Raw genomic sequence first — 18,482 nt, 5'->3', positions numbered from 1 at the left:
TTCGCTGTGGGAACCTGGGCCTTTCTTCCTTGTCACTTGGATTGATTTCCAGTTAATTTAACACAACCTCTTTCTCCCACTTCTCTAAATAGCCAGGTGCTATTATGACTTTAGGAGCGTGTTTCAGATCTAGCCTGGACTCACTATGTGGCCTGGGTTGCATCCCTTTTAAGTCTTGCTCTCTTATTTTCTCTGTGTGCTACCACTCTGGGAACAGGATTATTAATAATCCTATTTGTATTAAGCAATATTAGCATTTCTGGCTAAAGATGAGGTGAGACGGCCAACAGACACATGAAAAGGTACTCAACTCGCCAGGGAAGTGCAAATCAAAACCACAATGAGATCACCTCACACCTGTCAGAATGGTTAAAACCAACAACACCAGAAACAAGTGTTGGTGAGGATGTGGAGAAAAAGGAACCCTTGTGCACTATTGGTGGGAATGCAAACTGGTGCAGCCCCACTGCAAGACAGAATGGAGGTTCTTCAAAAAAAATAAAAATAGAATTACCATACGATCCGGCACTACTGGGTAGCTACTCAAAGACTACAAAAACACTAATTCAAAGGGATACATGCCCCCTTATGTTTATGGCATCATTATTTACAATAGCCAAACTATGGAAACAGCCCAAATCTTTATTGACAGATGAATGGATAAAGATGGGCAAACACAATGGAATATTATTCAGCCATAAAGAATGAAATCTTGCCATTTGCGACATGGATGGGCTAGAGAATATAATGCGAAGTGAAAAAAGTCAAAAAGACAAATCCCACATTATTCTACTCAGGTAGAATTTAGGAAACAAAAGGGAAAAAATGAGACAAAACCAAAAAATGGACTCAACTACAGAGAACAAACTGATGATTATCAGATGGGAGGTGGGCGGGGGATGGGGATTAAGGAGTGCACTTGTTGTGATGAGCACGGAGTCATGGACAGAACCGTTGAATCACTATATCATACCCCTGAAACTATAATGCTGTATGTTAACTACACTGGAATTAATTTTGTTTTAATTAAGTAAAAGGAAAGGATGAGGTAAGATACTTCATCTGTGCCTTTTGTCCCCAGGAGTGGAGTTCTAGTGGAGTTCTAGTTCAGAGTGGGACTGACCCACTCTGAACCATCCCATCTTCTGTGGGGGAGGTCGTAGCTGTCTAAGAGCCGAAAGCATAATCAGAGCTCTGTTTCCCAGTCTCCACACATTTCTGTGATGTCCCAGTGCTCCAAGACTGTCGTCAATGCAGTTGTCTCTGCTTTAGATGCCGACGACCTTGCCCCAGCTGTCCCTGGGGGACGGTGGCTGGATGAGTAAGTCCTGAAGCTTGCTAGCTGCGGCTCAGCGTTTCACATGCCTGCACTGATTGGACAGACCCCAGGATGGGCCTTAGGACTTGGTTGGCCTCAAGCGTTCTGAACATCACTACTCAAGGTGTTGGGAATGATTGTTTCTTTTTCTGACTTGTGTTTCCTTTTTCAGCCAATGAGAAGATTGAAGACATCAATGGCTGTCCCAAGAACAGATCACAAATGGTAAGTGGTACATGGCTGGTGAGTGTCTTTATTAAGGAAGTAGCCCTTCCTCTCAATGATAGTGACCGTCTTGGAAACAGCCACACTGTAAGCTTTACTCTAAGGGATTATATTAATAAACTTAACAGCTATTTCCAAGCAGCCGTGTTCTGCTTCTCTCTGATATTTGTTGGCATTTACTAAAAAGTGGCCATGATTTTTACAGAGAGTCTTAGGTCAGCATTTCACGTTCCCTGTCTTTCTTGTAGAAACACATTATGCAGACCTGGTGCAAACCTACGCTTGTTGAGAATTTGGACTGTTGGGACTCAGTTCTGCTTTCTCAAAGACACACAGCGATTTCTGTTTGTGTATATGGTGCTAGGGCACAGATGAGGTCATGGCGTCTTGCTCAGAAATGGGGGCATGTGATCTGATTGCCTTCAAAGGTTGGAATGATGTGAAATCAGAACGGTGGCAGGAAATGTGAAGTGTACGATACTATCCAGACCATTGTTAAAGTGACCTTGACAAGGGATCTTCTCTCTGGTGTGATCTGCTTAAGCTCTGATATTAGAGCTGTTAAAAAAACAAAAACAAATGAGTCTTTTAACATCTGTTCTTGTTATGTGCCCTCATAATCTTTGAATTAAAATTCATGATCACTGTTGAGGTCAGAGCACGTTAAATTGCAGTGCTCTTAATACCTGGTTTTTCCCTTCATCGTGCTTTTCAGATGTGAATGTTGACACGAATTGTGTACATATCCGTTCGTTAAGATGATGGTCCTACCTGCTTAAAATATGAAGGTGGCAATTTAAGGGCAACTTTTTTCTTTTTTCTTCTTCTTTTTTTTTTTTTTCAGGACCTTAATTTGCTTTCAGAAATCTAAAACTAAAAAAAGGCATAATCTGTTTTTTCTGACCTCCCCCTACTCCCTTTGAGTTGACACAATTTGATAGTCTCATTCCAAAGTATAGCAAAGTGATTGGCGATCCTTGGTTTTACTTCTTAATTTTCAGGGTTGTTAATGCCAATGAGTTGGCCAGACAGCCTTTTTGGTGACCTTTATTTTTTACTATAAAGAGGAGTGTGTGTGGTGTGATGGGAGTCACTTTTCAGTTTACGTTTTGAAACAAGTTTTCTGTTTGTTTTGGTTGGTTTTTTTTTTTTTGTTTGTTTGTTTTTTTTTTTTGTCCTTTCACTGGAGATTTTTTCCTGTTGATTTGCTCCAGAGAGCAACCACTCCTTACACAGGAAAGTCCCCATGCAGATCTCCCCTGGCCGCTTTGAATTTTGGAAAAGCTTGGCTGCTATTTTTGTTAGAGCTACTGCAGCTGTCTACTATATTAATAATTGGGAAAATGTGGAAGATAGAAGACTTAATTTAGGGTAAGCATTTTACACATGCAGGTCCTCTCTTCACACGAAAGAGAGGCAGTACTTTCCCCTGGGAAAGATACCGATGCATTTGTCCCAGCCCATTATGATGCATGTGTAGACCTGGTATTTGAAGGCAATGAACCTTTTATTCTCTTTGGCACTTCTGTATTTTCTGCGCCTTCTGTGGGAGGTGTTAAAGTCCACTTTCAAGATTATAAAATAATATTGCCACCTCAGGTTCCGTGGTGCAAATTTAGCTCTCCATGCAAAATGTTATTTATAAATGCTACCATGGCACCGATGAAATTTTGTGGCTTCTCTAACTCTTTCAGCTGTGAAAGTATTGTTTTTTTATGGCCTGTGTTCTTTTTTTTTTTTTTTGAACATAGGAATATAAAATCCTATAATTGTTGGTGATAATTAGTTCCAGTGTAAGGGCGGGGAGGCAGACACGGTCTGGTGGTGAACGAAGCAGAGAATATTTCATACAGGATGTGAGTCCAGGAAAATGTGAAAACCACCACCACAGTCATTCTGTTCTATAGGAAATGAGAAAGATGATAAAGACAACAGGGCTATTGTCATTTTCCCTACATCACGAACTGTGACAAATGCCTAAGGCAGAAGCTCCCCTAGAGCATGCAGGAAGTGCTACTTAGACCAGCATGGGTGGTGTTCCATCTACGAGGACCCGTGTGTGTGTGTGTGTGTGTGTGTGTGTGTGTGTGTGTGCGTGTGCGTGTGTGCACGCGCGCATCTGTATGGGCATATACAGAGTTAATGCATTTCTACTCATGGGAAGCATCCTTTGGGGATGTGGCACAGTGGTGAGCCACCACTTCTGGATTCCTAGAAGGTCAGACTCCAAAGGAGGCTTTATTTAGGGCAGCCAATGATAAAAGATTTGGAGGAAACCGAGTGGGAAGCATGTGGGGAGCACCATGTTGGTAGAAGGGTGATGATCTACAGAGAGATGAGAACTTGGGCAGTGCACCTGCTCAGAGGGTAACTGCACCTCCCTGAAAATAATCAGCAGAGCTGATGTGCTCACTCCCTGAGAAAGTAGGGACTCTTCAGGGGCCTTGAGTAACGGAGCCAAAGAAAAACAATGATGATTCAGAGCAGGAGGAATGGATGCTGTTCCAGTTTTTAAGGGGCAAGTTCAGTCCATCAGCTAATCTGGGGGTTGGGCCAAGAGCTTTGATTTTGGTGGGTAGGAGGCCCAGCCCCCTTGCTTCTGACCCACTAGGTTGTTGAGGAGCTCAGGTCTCAAACTCTTGCACTCCAGGCTCTGCTTCAAATGTCCTTTTCCAGAAGGATGGGGAAGTGAGAGCAGATGCCTATGGCATATGGACGTGAAAATCCCAAGGGCACTGATGCACAGACATGATGGGTGTGGCATTGTCACTTGTAGCCTGCCAGTCAGCATTCACAGAGTACCGACCAATGCCAGGCACTGGGGTGGGCCAATTGAATGCTCAGGTGGGCAAGATGTGATCCCTGCCCTTAAGGAACCAGGAGACCAGAGAATAACAGTGCAGCTGTTTCCATAGACCTCTGTGCACGGCACAGTGGGGGCCCGTTCCATCTGAGGACAAGGGGAGGTTTAAGAATAACTTCTTGGGAGGGAGTCTGAAACGTAAGAGGGTGCACCACGGGGGGAGTGATAGGTGGAAGAAGATTCACATCCCTGGGGCATCCCTTTGCTAAAGGATGTCCTGGACCCTTGCAAAGGAAGGTTTTGCAACATTTGTTGATGATCCTGCTGCAGTGCCATAAGCTGTCTCTGGTGAGACTCCTCTTCTGAGGTGAGGAGTGGGGCACGGAAGAGACAGAGTACAACACACCCCATGGGCATGGAGGTCTTTGGGTCTGGGACGGGTCCGCATTCATCATCACTATCCGGATCACCGCATTTTGGGAGGGCAATTCCTGTTGGGTCCTGGAGTGAAATTTAAAAAACCACAGCAACAAAAAGTTTATTTTTGAGAGCGAGCATGCAAGCAGAGGAGGGGCAGAGAGACAGGGGGACAGAGGATCCAAAGCGGGCACTGACAGCAGCAAGCCCGATGCAGGCGTCAAACCCACGAACCGAACCATGAGATCGTGACCTGAGCTGAAGTCAGATGCTTAACGGATGTGAGCCACCCAGGTGCCCCCTGGAGTGAAGTTCTTTAAAGGGAAATACCCATGGTCATCCAGCCTTGTGGAGGGAAGTTCAATCATGGGCTCTGGGAGGTGAGAACCCTACCTGGTGGGAAATGGTCGTCCATGATTTTAATATCAGCACTAACTTGTATCTGCACAGTGCTGTGAGGTTTGTGAGACCGTTCATACTTACGGGCACATCCTGTCCTCCCAACTCTGCTGTGGGCCTGCACAACATGCCCCCCTTTCTGGTGAAGAGAATGAAGTGCCAGGTGGTGAAAGGCTGTGCCCAGGAAGAGGCAGAGCCGGGACCGTCGGCATATACTGTCACTCTCTCCTAGGACAAGACTGTGACTGTGACAAGACAGGCACGGCAGGGACTTCCCTTTCCCTAGCAAGCTGGCCTCAGCTTGTGTTGAAGGAGTTCTTTGCCCGCTTTCAGGCTGACCTAGACACCGTGGGGGCCGCGTCCTTGGAGACGGAGCCGTGGAAACATTCCCACCCCCTTTCACCCACCAGTCCATCCATTTGGCCCTTAAATAAGTTTGTGTGTGTGCGTCAGAGGCGGGTAAAATGTTTTGTCTGTTGAGCATTGCCATGGCAACCCAGAGGCATCTTTTTGGCTTTCAAGCGGTGAGTTCAGCAGAGTTCTGCATTAGTTTGGAAGGAGAAACCTTGCCTGGAGCCTGGCCCGAGGGCACGGCCTGCCTCCTGGAACCTGAATCCTGTACTCCAAGACAGGGCCTCACTTTGGAGCCTTGGAATGGCTGCCACAGGGAGTGGTTTTCTTTTTTAATCATTATTATCTTACATGGCTTGACTTTCTCTTGTCGGTTAGGAGAGGTGAAAGTTAGCAAGGCCTGCTGGCCCTTTCAGCGGAAAGCCCCAGGCCTGTTTACCCCTCTGGCTGCTGATCTCAGGCCCGGGGTCATCTGGGGGCTTCCAGCCCACAGCCTCCTCCTGAGCTTTCCGGGAGGGCTCTGCCTTCTTCACTTAATGCTTCTAGACTGAGGGCCGGCTGGGCTTGGGAACCAGACAGGCCAAGTTCGAGCTTCTTCTCTGCTATTCTGTGGCCTTGAGCTCACTAGTGAACCTTTTTGAAGGCTCTATTCCTGCTCTGTAAAGTGGGGTTGATAATAAGTCCCTCAAAACGTTTTTGCAGTACTAATGAGGTGGTAAAGGAGACGATAATGGAGAATACTGATCACCATGATAAAATACAACTGGAGCCTGTAAAGTGTCGGCCTTGTGCCAGGTGCCTTGCTAAGTGCTGCCCAGCCGTCCTCTCCCTCCATCCTCCCAATAGCCCTTGCAGGTAGGTGATCTTACCCTCATGCTCCTCGCCTATGAGCAGCACTCAGAACATGGCAGTTTCTCTGGTGATGATTTGTGCATGTAGTTCATGTGTTGGAAACATGGAGTCCTCTGGAAATCTGAGGAAAGCTAGGGCTCCCTCCTTCCCAGATTGCACACACCCCAGAATTTTGCATATGGCCTGAGCAGATTGTAGATCCCAGAGGCTGGCCTGCGTGTCCCCTAGGGCTCCACAGACCCAAACTTCAGTGCCCCTGCTGCTTTGGGCACAGCTCTGCACCCCTCCCTGTCCTTCAGGGGTCTCCGTGGAAATGGTAGCCCTGAGTTCCCAAGACTGTAGGAGTTAGCACATAGACACAGAGAAGGACCGGGCAGTAGTTTTCAAACTTCCCTTGCATGAACAGAGTTCCTTTTTTCCCCCCTCCCCCCAAAAATCGTACATGGGACTGAGGCTTTTCAAGGTCTTTTTGTTGTTGTTGTTCTAGATTACTGACCTAGGCAGCAGAGTTGGAGCTTGAACCCAGGTCCGTCTAGTCGTGGTATTGGCTTCTGTGGCAGAGAAGGGGTGCAATAAAAAGTCTGCACCTCCCAATCCCTGCTCTTATTTTTCACGTGTGCATACAGCAGAATCCGCAGAAGGGAAGAGCTGGAGTATTTCTGGAAAGGGCCTGAGTTGACCTGTTGATGAATCCATAAGAGCGGGAAAAGGAGTAGGGGCCCCTAGTGAGAGGCAGCCCGTTAAGATGGCGTCGGGGAGCCCTGGCGCCAGGTACCTCCCACTGCGTTCTCCACAGAGCTTCCTGGGCCACGGGAAGGCCATCTGCAACAGAATCGGGTTTCCAGGCCCAGTGACCTTGAGCCCTCCTAACAGCTGAGAGAAAGCAGGCCACATGCCTAGGGAGTGTCTGAGCTCCTTGGGCAGCTGAGTTGCCTCTTCCCCGGGCCCCGGGCCTATTTTTACACCACCCTAAGGGCACACACATGTTACGGAACCAAGAAGGAATGAAGAAAAGTCTACAGGCCACTTAAAATTTAAAGCAAAGTGGAAAGAGTCCAGGGCCAAGGTTAGTAGGTGGCATCCACCACTTCACTCAGTGGTACTGTTCTGGCCAGCAGTCTCTTTCAATGTGGAGGCAACTTCCGGGTCTCTCTCTCTTTCTCTGCCTCTTTGGTCACACCTCTGTTTAAACCCTCCTCGGCTACTCCTTTCCCCTTCCGTACTCTGAAGCACACAGTGGAAAATCTTTCACAATCGAGTTACCAGCGTTTCTTGCCACTCGGCCACTCATCCTCTACGTCCCAGGCATACTGGATCTTGAGGTGCCCACAGAGAGACTGTGCCCTCCTGTCTTTGTACTTACCACATGCTCTCCAGACTGCCTGGAAGATCTGATGACTGTCCCACCTGGATCATGTAACCTTTAACCTTCAGGTCAATCGTTATCTCAAGGAGTTGAGATCTATTAGATGCCTGATGGCTTGGGTGTCCCCAGGTACCTGCATTTCTCATAACACTCCCTTGTGGTTGAATTATCTTCTTGAAGGAGATGCCATGTCTTTCACCTGAGTATCCTAACTTAGGATGTACTTAGATGACTGGCGTCTAGTAGGCGTTTAATAAACGTTAAATGGACGGACGGACGGATGGATGGAAAGACTAAGAAGGGAGCCGGCCTGGACTTGTCCATGTGACTGAAGGGTTGTAACATTCCACTCTTCATCCTTGTCTACGGCTGAGCAGCCATGTGGGTATTAGAAGTTTTCCAGCATTACTCTAGAAGTATCTTTCCTTCTCAATTCCTTTTTTTTTTCTCAGTTTATCCATAGGACATTGCAGTTAACTTTTAGTTTATTAAGTTCATTTATGTTGCTTGAGGTAAGCATTTTTAGGTGTCCTTATGACCAGAAATTTAAAAAAAAAAAAAAAAGGTAAGTGCTTTACATATTTTAACTCCTTTTATTTTGCTAGAATGGGAAATAGATTTTGTCATTCCATTAAATGGCTTGGAGAACTTAGACCCTGATGCTGTGCTCTGCCAGAAGCTAAGTGTGAGTCATGTTAAAGAACCTCTCCTTGGGGCGCCTGGGTGGCTCAGTCGGTTAAGCGTCTGACTTCGGCTCAGGTCATGATCTCACGGTTTGTGAGTTCGAGCCCTGCTTTGGGCTCTGTGCTGACAGCTCGAGCCTGGAGCCTGCTTCGGATTCTGTGTCTCCCTCTCTCTCTGCCCCTCCCCTGCTCATGCTCTGTCTCAAAAAGAAATAAAAACATTAAAAAAATTGTTTTTTTTAAAAAGAACGTCTCCTTCTTTTCCACTTGTGCTGTAGAGCCTGGGGTTATGGCCCTTGTCCTGGATTCTGTGTTCTTACGTGATTAGAATAGCAAACATCTATCCTATATACCTATGACTGGACAATGTCTTAGACCTCTGCATTGATGGATTTTAGCTCCATAAAACCCTATGAGAGCAGTTACCTTTATTCTCACTTCACAGATAAAGAAACAGAGATTTAGTAGTGTGCACAAGGTCACATAACTAATAAGTGACAAGCTGGGGCTTGAACTCTGGAAGCCTGACTCTAGAGTCTGTTTCCTTAACTGTTAGTCTATTCTGCATATAAGGAAATTGAAGTAGAAAAAATGGAATGTGACATGGAGGTACAAAGATTATATTTGTAATACTCGCACTTGTGTAGGTCTAGATGGAGCCTGGAGATGAGGCCTTCCATCTTGGGAAGGAGATTTGGTTTGAAGAAGAATAAGAAGACTGGAATCAGGCAGACTTGGGTCTCCCATCCCAAGGCATGTGTGCTGGGCAAGTTACTAAATCTGAGCCTTTCTCATCTGTGAAAGTGGGGTTATGATGGAAGCTGCCCCCTAGGGTTGCTGCCAGGGATGGATGAGCAATGGGATGATAATCATCTGGCATCGTCCTGGCTCGTGGAGAGAGCACGTCTCATGTCCGTTCCCTTGCCCGCTTACAGGTCCTGTATATCCTAACTATTGTGCATTGAAAGGTTTTTTCATACTCCAAGTAGGCACCCAATATGGTAGGGTGAACAGTGGACCCCCAAAGATGTCCACGTATTAATCTTGAGAACCTGTGAATATGCTAGGTTACATAACAAAAGGGACTTTGCAGGTGTGATTAAGTTAAGGGTTTTAAGACTGGAAAATCATCCTGGATCATCTGGGCAGGCCCGGTGTGGTCACCAGAATCCTTCTAAGAGGGTGGCAGGAAGGTGAGCGAGGACATTTAACTATGGGAGCAGAAGGAGAGTGGGGGACGAGAGATTGGAAGATGCCATTCTCTGTCTTTGAAGACGGAAGAAGGGGCTATGAACCAAGGCCTGCAGGTCTGCTCTGGCAGCTAGAAAAGAGGACAAAATAAATTCTCCCCTAGAACCTCCAGAATGGATACAGCCAGCCGACTCCTTGATTTTCAAGCTCACCGAGAATGATTTTCCTCTGAAATTATAAGATAATTTTAGGCTGCTTTAAGCCACTAAATTTTGGTCACCTGTTGAAGCACCAGTATGAAACCAATACTCTCTGGGAACCAACCAAAATATTTCTTGCTATATTGGACAGTAAGCTATTTGGGTTGCTAGCAGAGGCTCATTTTGCTACTGCAAGCTCCTTGGATTTCTGAGTTGGCTGGAAGTCGCTTCCATTGTTAGAACACTTCAGAATAGAGTTTTCCACATTTGTACTGAGTTTACATCAGGTCATTCTAGGGAAGTATGGGGAGAACAGAGCCCCACATTTCATTTTCAGTACTGCACGTCCTTGTTGTGGGTCACTTCAGACACTAAGCTGTCATGGGAGCCAGAAGTGCCAGTTAGAAGTTGGGCTTCAGGTATCCTGACCTCTTTGTGGACATATACTTATGTATAGGTATTTGTGTTCTTCAACTAATGCACGTTTGTCTTGTAACTAATAGCACATTTAAATAAATTTTGAGGTCTTTGTCACATTTTGTTATTTAATGACATCAAAACTTTATAATACCTATAGTGTTTTTCATCTTTTAGTTCAATAAAAATCTGCGTATTCTCAGCACCTGGCATGGTGCTAGGTACATTGGAAGTGCTCAGCCCGTGTTTCTTAGATGAGTGAGCTCAACAAATAATGGCCCAACTGTCCAACAACTTCCCAGAGAGTGGGGGTGATGTTCTACATCAAATTCTAATATGTCAAATATGCAATATGGATTTTGTATTTTTAAATGCTGTAAAGAAACTTGAGTTGTCCTAAGAAATTCTCTCAAAGCTCTCACAGTTTTCTATTTTCACTTCATGATAAAGGTGTGTGGAAAAGACACCATTATAGCAGATTATTTTCATCAATAAGGGAAGTAGTGTTTGGTTTGGCAAAACCTCCTAGGGCGGTGCTGCTCCAGCCTTAGTGTGCATGAGAATCACCTGGAGTGCTTGTTAAAACAGTACAGGGTCCTACTCCCAGAGTTTCTGATTCAGGACTTCTGGGGTGGAGCTGGAGTATTTGCATTTTTAACAAGCTTCTTGGGTGATGCTGATGCTGCTTGCCTGGTGACCACACTTTGCCAACGCTGTCTTCAAGCCAAGTACAAAATGTCTCTTGGGCTCTGCCTGTGCAAACATGCATTTAAACATAAATGAGTTTGCAGAGTTGTTTAAAATTTTAAAAATTAAGAGTATCTCTATAGGGTTTATTGAAATGTAAATATTTTGAATGAGCCAGTCAGTTGGCTTTTTTTGGAAAGGTTAAGCTGCTGTAGACATCCTCTTGTCTGAGCACTGTAGTAAGCTCTGCATGGATAAGATCTGAATCGTGCACGTGGCTGTGGTCTTGGAGTCTGCAAGTGCATTCTCTACTACCTCTTCTAGCTCACTTAACCTGTGTGACCCTTGGTTTCCTCTATTGCAAAATTGAAGCAATAATCCTTTAGCACATTGTACTCTACTGCCAATGTCCAAGTAGACATTAACTTCTTTGAGGGCACTGTTACATCTGTCCACCTGTCCCCATCACCTGGCACTGGTAGATGCTTTGTGAATATTTACTTAAGAAATTCTCAGCACAGCCTTAGGACTGAGGCACTATGAGTGGCAAACATGGAGCTCGGTAAGGTTGAAGACCTTAGCAAATATGAGGGTAAGTGAAGGAAAAATAGCTACACATCTTTTTGAGCTGAGAGGGAAATCGGATGGTAATTTATAACCATGTAGACTGTGGTTTATATAACAGCCATCTGGGCCTCATGCTTGGATCCACCTCCCTGCATATGTCTTTGTGGAGTTCTTCTCTTTCAGCATCATGTCAAAAGAGTGTTTTTGTATGTGTTTGTTTTTTGTTTTTTGTTTTTAAATTTTTCCATGAAGCAAAGCTTAGCAAAGAATTCCTGTTTGCATTCTGTTAAAGCACAGTTAGCCTATGACATTTGCATATTGGGAGCCGGTCAGTAGGTGTGCTCACTTCAGCAAAGGGAGGTGGATGGATGCCAATCTGAGGTCGGGCCCCAGAAGACCTTTTATTTATTTTTTAAATGTGTGTTTATTTTGAGAGAGAAAGCACAAACAGAGGTGGGACAGAGACCATCCCAAGCAGGCTCCATGCTCAGCCCAACACAGGGCTTAAATCCACAAACCGTGAGATCATGATCTAAACCAAAATCAAGAGATGCACACTTAACCGAGTCACCCAGTGCCCCGAGAAGGCCTTTTGCAACAAAAATAAAAACCAAATAGATGGTATTAGTTAGTTGAAAATCCATGTACTTCATAAAAATTGATCTTCTAGCTTTTTCTTTTTCTTTTTTTCTTGTTTTTAAAAGATAAGATGATCTGCCAGTGCTGGGTTGGCACTCCCTAGGCCCAAGTTGGCTAAAACTGGGTAGCGGCTGCCCCTTTTAGATGGTTAGGGGCTGCATTTGTCCTACTCCCCACCATTCTCTATTGTCATAAAACCAGCTTTTGTTATTTGTTACCTGTTTGCCCCCTGCACACATTTGAGGTTTGTGACCCCCAAATTGTCCTGTTCTTACAAGTATCATGAACTTGCTCAGGGATCCTAAGCCCTGGCATATGGTGGTTTGAAAGAGCCCTGTTGGGAGAGCATTTGTACTTCAAAATGATGCTCATAAATGTTTATATTGTATTAATTTCTGCTCCTAAAGAGTTCCATCAGTATAAAAACATAAATGTCTCCTGCAAAACATGTAGAAAAGAATATGGGAAAAGTCCTCTCCTTCCTCTGTTGAAGTGTCCTTCGTCCTTTTGATGTGAAGATGAGATTTCATTCAAAGGGATTGATTGCCTGCCTGGTCTCCTGGTCAGCTGGAGTCCCAGGGTAGGGAAGGTGACTGGAGTGGTCAAGAGCGATAGTAAAGCTCCTGCCATTTGGTTGTTAATATTCCGTGTTTGTAGAGGGCCTCTTAGATCCCTTTCCATTAAGTGTTCAAATTCTAACTCTGCCGTCTAATGACCGCAGTTTTAGGAAGGCACTTAAGCCCCTTGTGCCTCCATTTCCCCATCTGGAAAATGCCAATAGTAGCTACCTCATCTAGTGGTGAAAATGAACTGAAATAATAATGTATGGAAAAGAATTTATCCCAGTGTTTTGTGTTTTCTAAGAGTGTAAATATTAGTTTCTTGGAAGGCCTCTGTAAGGCTTTCAAGAAAGGGATAATTATCCCCATTTTTCTGAAAAGAAAACTGGGACTCAGGGAAATCAAGGACCTTGCCCCAAAATAGCCAAGGAGCTGAGAAATCCAGACTTCCCCTCTGGTCCCGTGAAATCCCTAATTCCTCTCTCGGAAGGTAAAACTTCCTCTTAGTAATGGCTCCAGTTACCGTGTAGATGACATTTGGACGGGAGCTTTTCCTATGGAGGGGATGGGGGCAGGTGACAAAATCCCCTCATTCTCACACTTTGCCCTGAAGGAGCAGGAAGACAGAGAACATGCAATCAGGATTCTCTTCACTATTGTGAAGGATAACTAGTTACCTTTTCTGCGAGGTTTTGAGGGGAAACCAACTCGGAATTAAAGCCTTTCCTGGGGCCTATTCTGGTTCTCTGTGGGAATCCTAGAGAAGAAGCCCTAACTAAAACAGAAGGCCTTTTAAGGGTTAGCCTGAGGATGGGGCATTTCTTTTGACTTGATTTTTTTCCCCCTCTGTCTTGTGAGACCTCTTTCACAGAGACTTGCAGAGATTTCATTCTGAGTTTAAGATGTACTGATAGTTTATTTACGAATAGCTCTCAAGCACCCCGTTTTTATGGCGACCCAACAGCTTAAGTTTCACCTTTAGGAGGAGGCTATCTTCCTAATAATATAGGAAAAATTATATTTTATTAAGTGGCCAATATTTAACCATTTTTACCTCCAAAAAATTGCAACCTTGCTCGACTGAATACTTGACAAGGACAGAAATAGTAACAGAGATTAGCATTGTATGACACGTTAAAAATTGTCACTATTTCTTCCCAGGTGCATTAGATATCTTATAGCCTTGGAAAGCTCAAGGATATCCTGAAATAGAGACCTTCCTGGTCTAGCTTGTTCTCCTCTTCCAGTGGAATTCGTGCCTCCGACATGCTGCCTGTGGCAGGAAACAGAGTTGAGGATTATTTTCATTATTAATAATGTTCTTAATTACTTTTGATATCCTATGTTTTCTGATGGGTTGTCATGTAGCTCTTTGCTCAGATCCGTCACATCTAGTTTCTTGGTATATTTTGTGTACTACTTGCAAGATCTCCCAAATTCTATATTAATCATCACCAGTGGTCTAGAATTCAGGCTCTGCTCCATAGCCATACCTGCTAACAGCTCTTTGAACTTTAAAAAAAAAAAAAAAAAAAAGATTGACGTCCTATATATGAAAGGTGCTAATAGTGTGCCTGGCATATAATAATGACCCACTAATTGCTAGTAGCATCTGGAATTGGAGTGGAAAGGGAAGGGCAATTTTTGAATTCCATCTCCTGCAGAAATGAACACTGCAGGGTGATATGTACAGGCACAGGATGACAGCAGGTGCCTTCATGCCAGCCGTCACCAATGGGAGGGCAGAGTCTTACAGGATTGAGTATTGAGGCATTCTGCTTGGCTTTGCTTTCCGGGTTAGTGATGCTGCCAGGGTGTTTTGCACTTGTGTGCCGGTTATCCTTGGAATTGCAGGGTTGACATCCACAGACGGACCGTTCACGGGCAGCCTGGAAGGACCATAGCTACAGATGATGGTAAATCGGCTGAAGCACAAAACTGCATTCAGAGGCTGCTATGAGGGAACTGGCCATCAAACTGGGGAGCAAGTTTAACTCTTGGCCTTCATCTGCAAATGATTCCCGTTACCCTGTTCCTTTCTGTGTATTTGCTTTGTGGGTAAAATGATCTGTTCTAGTGGTATTGCCGAAGTGGAGGGTTTGCTGCCCTTGTGGAGTATATCAAAGATCTGCTGTTTTGTTTTCTATTGCGTTTATACTCTGTCTCTTGAAGACCTTGTGGTGGTTTATGGGTTTCAGGATGTAAATATGACAAAGCTACAGAAAGAACCAGGCTAAAAAGAGCACAGTGAGTCAGTGTCAGGCTTTTGAGTTGGTGAGCTGATAAGTGTAAGCTAACCCTTACCTCGTTGGCGACCTTTGTTCAGTGGGGAGTCTGCTCTTGTGTGCACTGTGTTTGCTACGTCAGGAAGGACCACGCTGGCTTGTCACTTCTGTTTCCCCTTCCTCTAGAGCAGAGGCTGCAAGAGAGTATAGTCGTTATTCATCAAGGAATGAATGAGGCGACCAAGTTTTAGTTAGCTCCCGGGTAGAATTCTCTAGCAAGTATCCACAGTAGCACTCTTCTCTGTTGGTTCAAGAGGCAGCCACGCATGTGGGGTCCAGAAAGCAGGATTTTCTTGTTTAGGTTGGCCTCTGGGTTTGTCCCCTTCTCTGTAGGAAAAGCCAGGGTTTTCTGTGAAAAGTACTTGCTCCTTCTTTTTTTTTTTTTTTAAATTTTTTTTTTTCAACGTTTATTTATTTTTGGGACAGAGAGAGACAGAGCATGAACGGGGGAGGGGCAGAGAGGGAGGGAGGCACAGAATCGGAAACAGGCTCCAGGCTCTGAGCCATCAGCCCAGAGCCCGACGCGGGGCTTGAACTCACGGACCGCGAGATCGTGACCTGGCTGAAGTCGGACGCTTAACCGACTGCGCCACCCAGGCGCCCCTGAAGGTGAGAGAAACAGTACTTGCTCCTTCTTAACGGAACTATTGGTCTGCTGTCTTAGGGTTTTTTATGTCACTTAGTAAAGGATAAAGGAGACTTTGACCAGAAATCTTTCGGGACAGGAAATACTAATTCTAACAGGGTCAGAATAGATTCTAGCTACAAGGAACCCACTTGTAGAGAGGCCATACTAGCATCATGCACTTTAGCGAGCTTCAGGGCATCTCACAACTCCCGAGTGATCCCTTACTTTCAGGAGATGGCCAGTGATCTATAATATTCTGCCATTACGGAAGGGTATGAAGAAAGAGTCTTTTGAAGCTCTGGCTATATGAGCTTCCAGACCCTTGGTCGAGGTCAGCCTATCTATGCCTCAGCATCTCTGTTGAGATAGTTACCCACCTTCCCATGTTCTCGAGGAGGAATTTGAAGCTTGAAGCAGTTAGTAATTTTGCTAGGGTCTTGAGGGTAGCCTGAGACAGCCAGAATCCAGCAGGGAGAAGCCCAGAGTCTGTATTCTTCCAACAGATTACGGTCCTCTAATAATTGTGATGGGATACAGGTACCCGTGGGAGACGTAACCCATGGGAAGACAGCAGCAATCCCTCTGCCCTGTTGTGAATTAGTTTACCGCTGTCTTTTTAAGAGTGGGCTTGCTGAGACCTAGGCCCGACATCAGGTGATAGAGAGGACCCAGAGTCTCCATCTGGGCTTGAGGGGAAAGTCAGGAGCAAACGGAAGGCCGCCCAGGTAATAAGCTTGTCGAACTCTCTACTTTGCCAGGGGCCAGCTCTACACATAGCCATGGGCATGTCATAGCCTTAGAAGTATAGTACAGGGATGTCCTGTCAAAAATGACAACACTGTAACAAAAACTGCTAGTTATGGGGCACTTAGGAAGCACCACGTATATATCCTCCACCACCCTGCGCAATGGGTGTTATAATGCTCATTCCACAGATGAGGCCATGAAGGTAACTTAGTGGAGATCGGGGGCAGAATCAGGATATGAGGCCAGGTTTGTCTGACTCTAAAACCTGGGATACATCCCTGAATGCCACTCCTTGGCCCTAATCACTTCCCTCTAGCATTTGGGTCCAGCTCCTAACTTGGAGGAGCTTAGGCTCCTCCCTTTGGGGAGTATTAGGAAGTTAGGCCACATTCCTCTGAAACTGGAGCAGGGAAAATGGTGTTGGCAATGGCGTGCTAGATAAACGCACCCAGGGGCATCTGTGCGCCTTTCTGACCATGCCGATGCTCAGAGGACTTTCCCCCCTCATCCCTACAGAGCTCAGGTGTAAGCGTTTTTTATGGGAGCCTCCAGAGTAAGGACTGCTTTCTAGAATTTGAGCTATACCTCCCTTCCCAGATTTCTCTTTGTCTCGAGGGAAAAATCGAGAAGTCAGAGTGTAATAGGAAAATGAAATAGTCTGAGCATTTGGAAGCAACGTGGAAAAAGATAATCACTGGAGAAATTTGAGATTCTTGTTTTCGATTGTTGTTTCTCCTTGAAAGGATTTTTTGTATCCATATGGACTTAGCCATGTGCCTTAACAGCAGAGAGACTCCTATAAAGTTTTTTTTTTTTTTTTAAGGAATTCTTGACAACATCTCAGCTGAAGTTATAAATATCATATACGATAAGGTGGATAACATTGCCAAATTAAAGGAAGGAGCTGGGCAAAGCACTAGCAAGAACAGACCTAGGAACCGAAGCCCCATCCAGCCCCCAAGTCCCACATTCTTCAGCTGTTTGAAAGGCACCAAGAAAGCGAGAGCTGGTATGAATGGCCAAAGCTGGGACACAGGACGTGGAGCCCCTCGTGCTACTGGGCTAGGATGGCTTCTTGCATCAGCTAAGCTAGCCGCAGCTGGTGGCACTCACAAGGGGAGATGCTCTTGAATATCTTTCCACCTGAGATAATTCGAAGTACCACCATACATGACTCCCATTTCTGGGGTCTCCTAAAATGAAAACTATAACGTCTAGGCCCCACCAGCTTTGTCTCACGGGATTGTGTCTCCAGGACCACATTGTGGCCCACGAGCCTTGTGATCATGGGATGAGGCTGGGCTCCAACACTGATGGAGGTGTCCAAAAAAAAAAAAAAAGTTCAGCTGGACAGATCCTGCATCAGGCCACGGCCTAGGAACAGAGGCAAGAGACATCACAGATGAGATGGGCATTTAGGAGAGTGTTTCCCCAAAGTTCATTTTGCTTTTTGATTTGGTTTCACGGTTGGATTTCTTTTTTTTTTTTTCTTCCTCTTTTCTATTTTTATTTTTGGAAAGGGGCAGAGGAGGGAGTGTCAGAAAGGCACGGAGGCCTGTTGGATAGGAAGCAGACCTTCCTAGGACATGTGACCACAGATGCTGACCTTCCCTTCCCATCCCTCCCTGTCTCCATGCCCAGCCCGGATGTCACTGGAGCCCCCACATCAAGGATGCTGCTTGAGCCATCCCTGACACAAAATAGCCCATCCTCAAGCTTTCAGATCAGAAGGGCTTGGTCTGGCTGCTGTTGCCCTGGTAATGGTTGGGGAGGTGACATGGTTCAAGGCTTCCCTAACACCTAGGAGGACCTCTGCCTTCTCTCTCCTGTCAGCTCTTGAATGTGGCCCCATGTGGCCGGCCCTCTGCTCTTGCTCAGTGTCCTGTCTCTTAGCTCTTGTCCTCTGCCACCTGGCTGCCAGCCATGTCAGCTCCCTTTTGGTTGCCAGAACGTGGTATGCTGCATCCTGCCTGGAAGCTTTTGAGTCTTCGATTCACTAGGTGTAGTGTGGTTTTTCTCCCCGCTCTGTGTCCAGCTAACTCAGGTTTCCACTCAAATGTCCCATCAGTCAACAAAATCATCCTGAATATCTGCGATGGGGTCCTCACTGTTCTGGGTGCCTGGAGCGACATCAGTGAATAGACCAA

The 18,482-nt window shown here is 45.5% G+C and overlaps 1 protein-coding gene across 17 annotated transcripts in view; it reads left to right on the top strand.

Moving 5' to 3' along the window:
* NAV2 (neuron navigator 2) overlaps positions 1–18,482 on the top strand; it is a 742,917-nt gene that overhangs the window by 484,067 nt on the left and 240,368 nt on the right. For all 17 annotated transcript variants that reach the window (XM_040495644.1, XM_040495643.1, XM_040495633.1 and 14 more), the window contains one exon: positions 1,491–1,543. In XM_040495644.1, coding sequence (XP_040351578.1) covers positions 1,491–1,543 — 53 coding nt within the window. The remainder of the gene's footprint in view (positions 1–1,490; positions 1,544–18,482) is intronic.

Source organism: Herpailurus yagouaroundi, unplaced genomic scaffold, assembly GCF_014898765.1.
Source record: "Herpailurus yagouaroundi ecotype Mexico unplaced genomic scaffold, PumYag 187, whole genome shotgun sequence".
NCBI lineage: Eukaryota > Metazoa > Chordata > Mammalia > Carnivora > Felidae > Herpailurus > Herpailurus yagouaroundi.
Note: the sequence above shows the minus strand (reverse complement) of the source record. Positions and strands in the feature narration are given on the sequence as shown.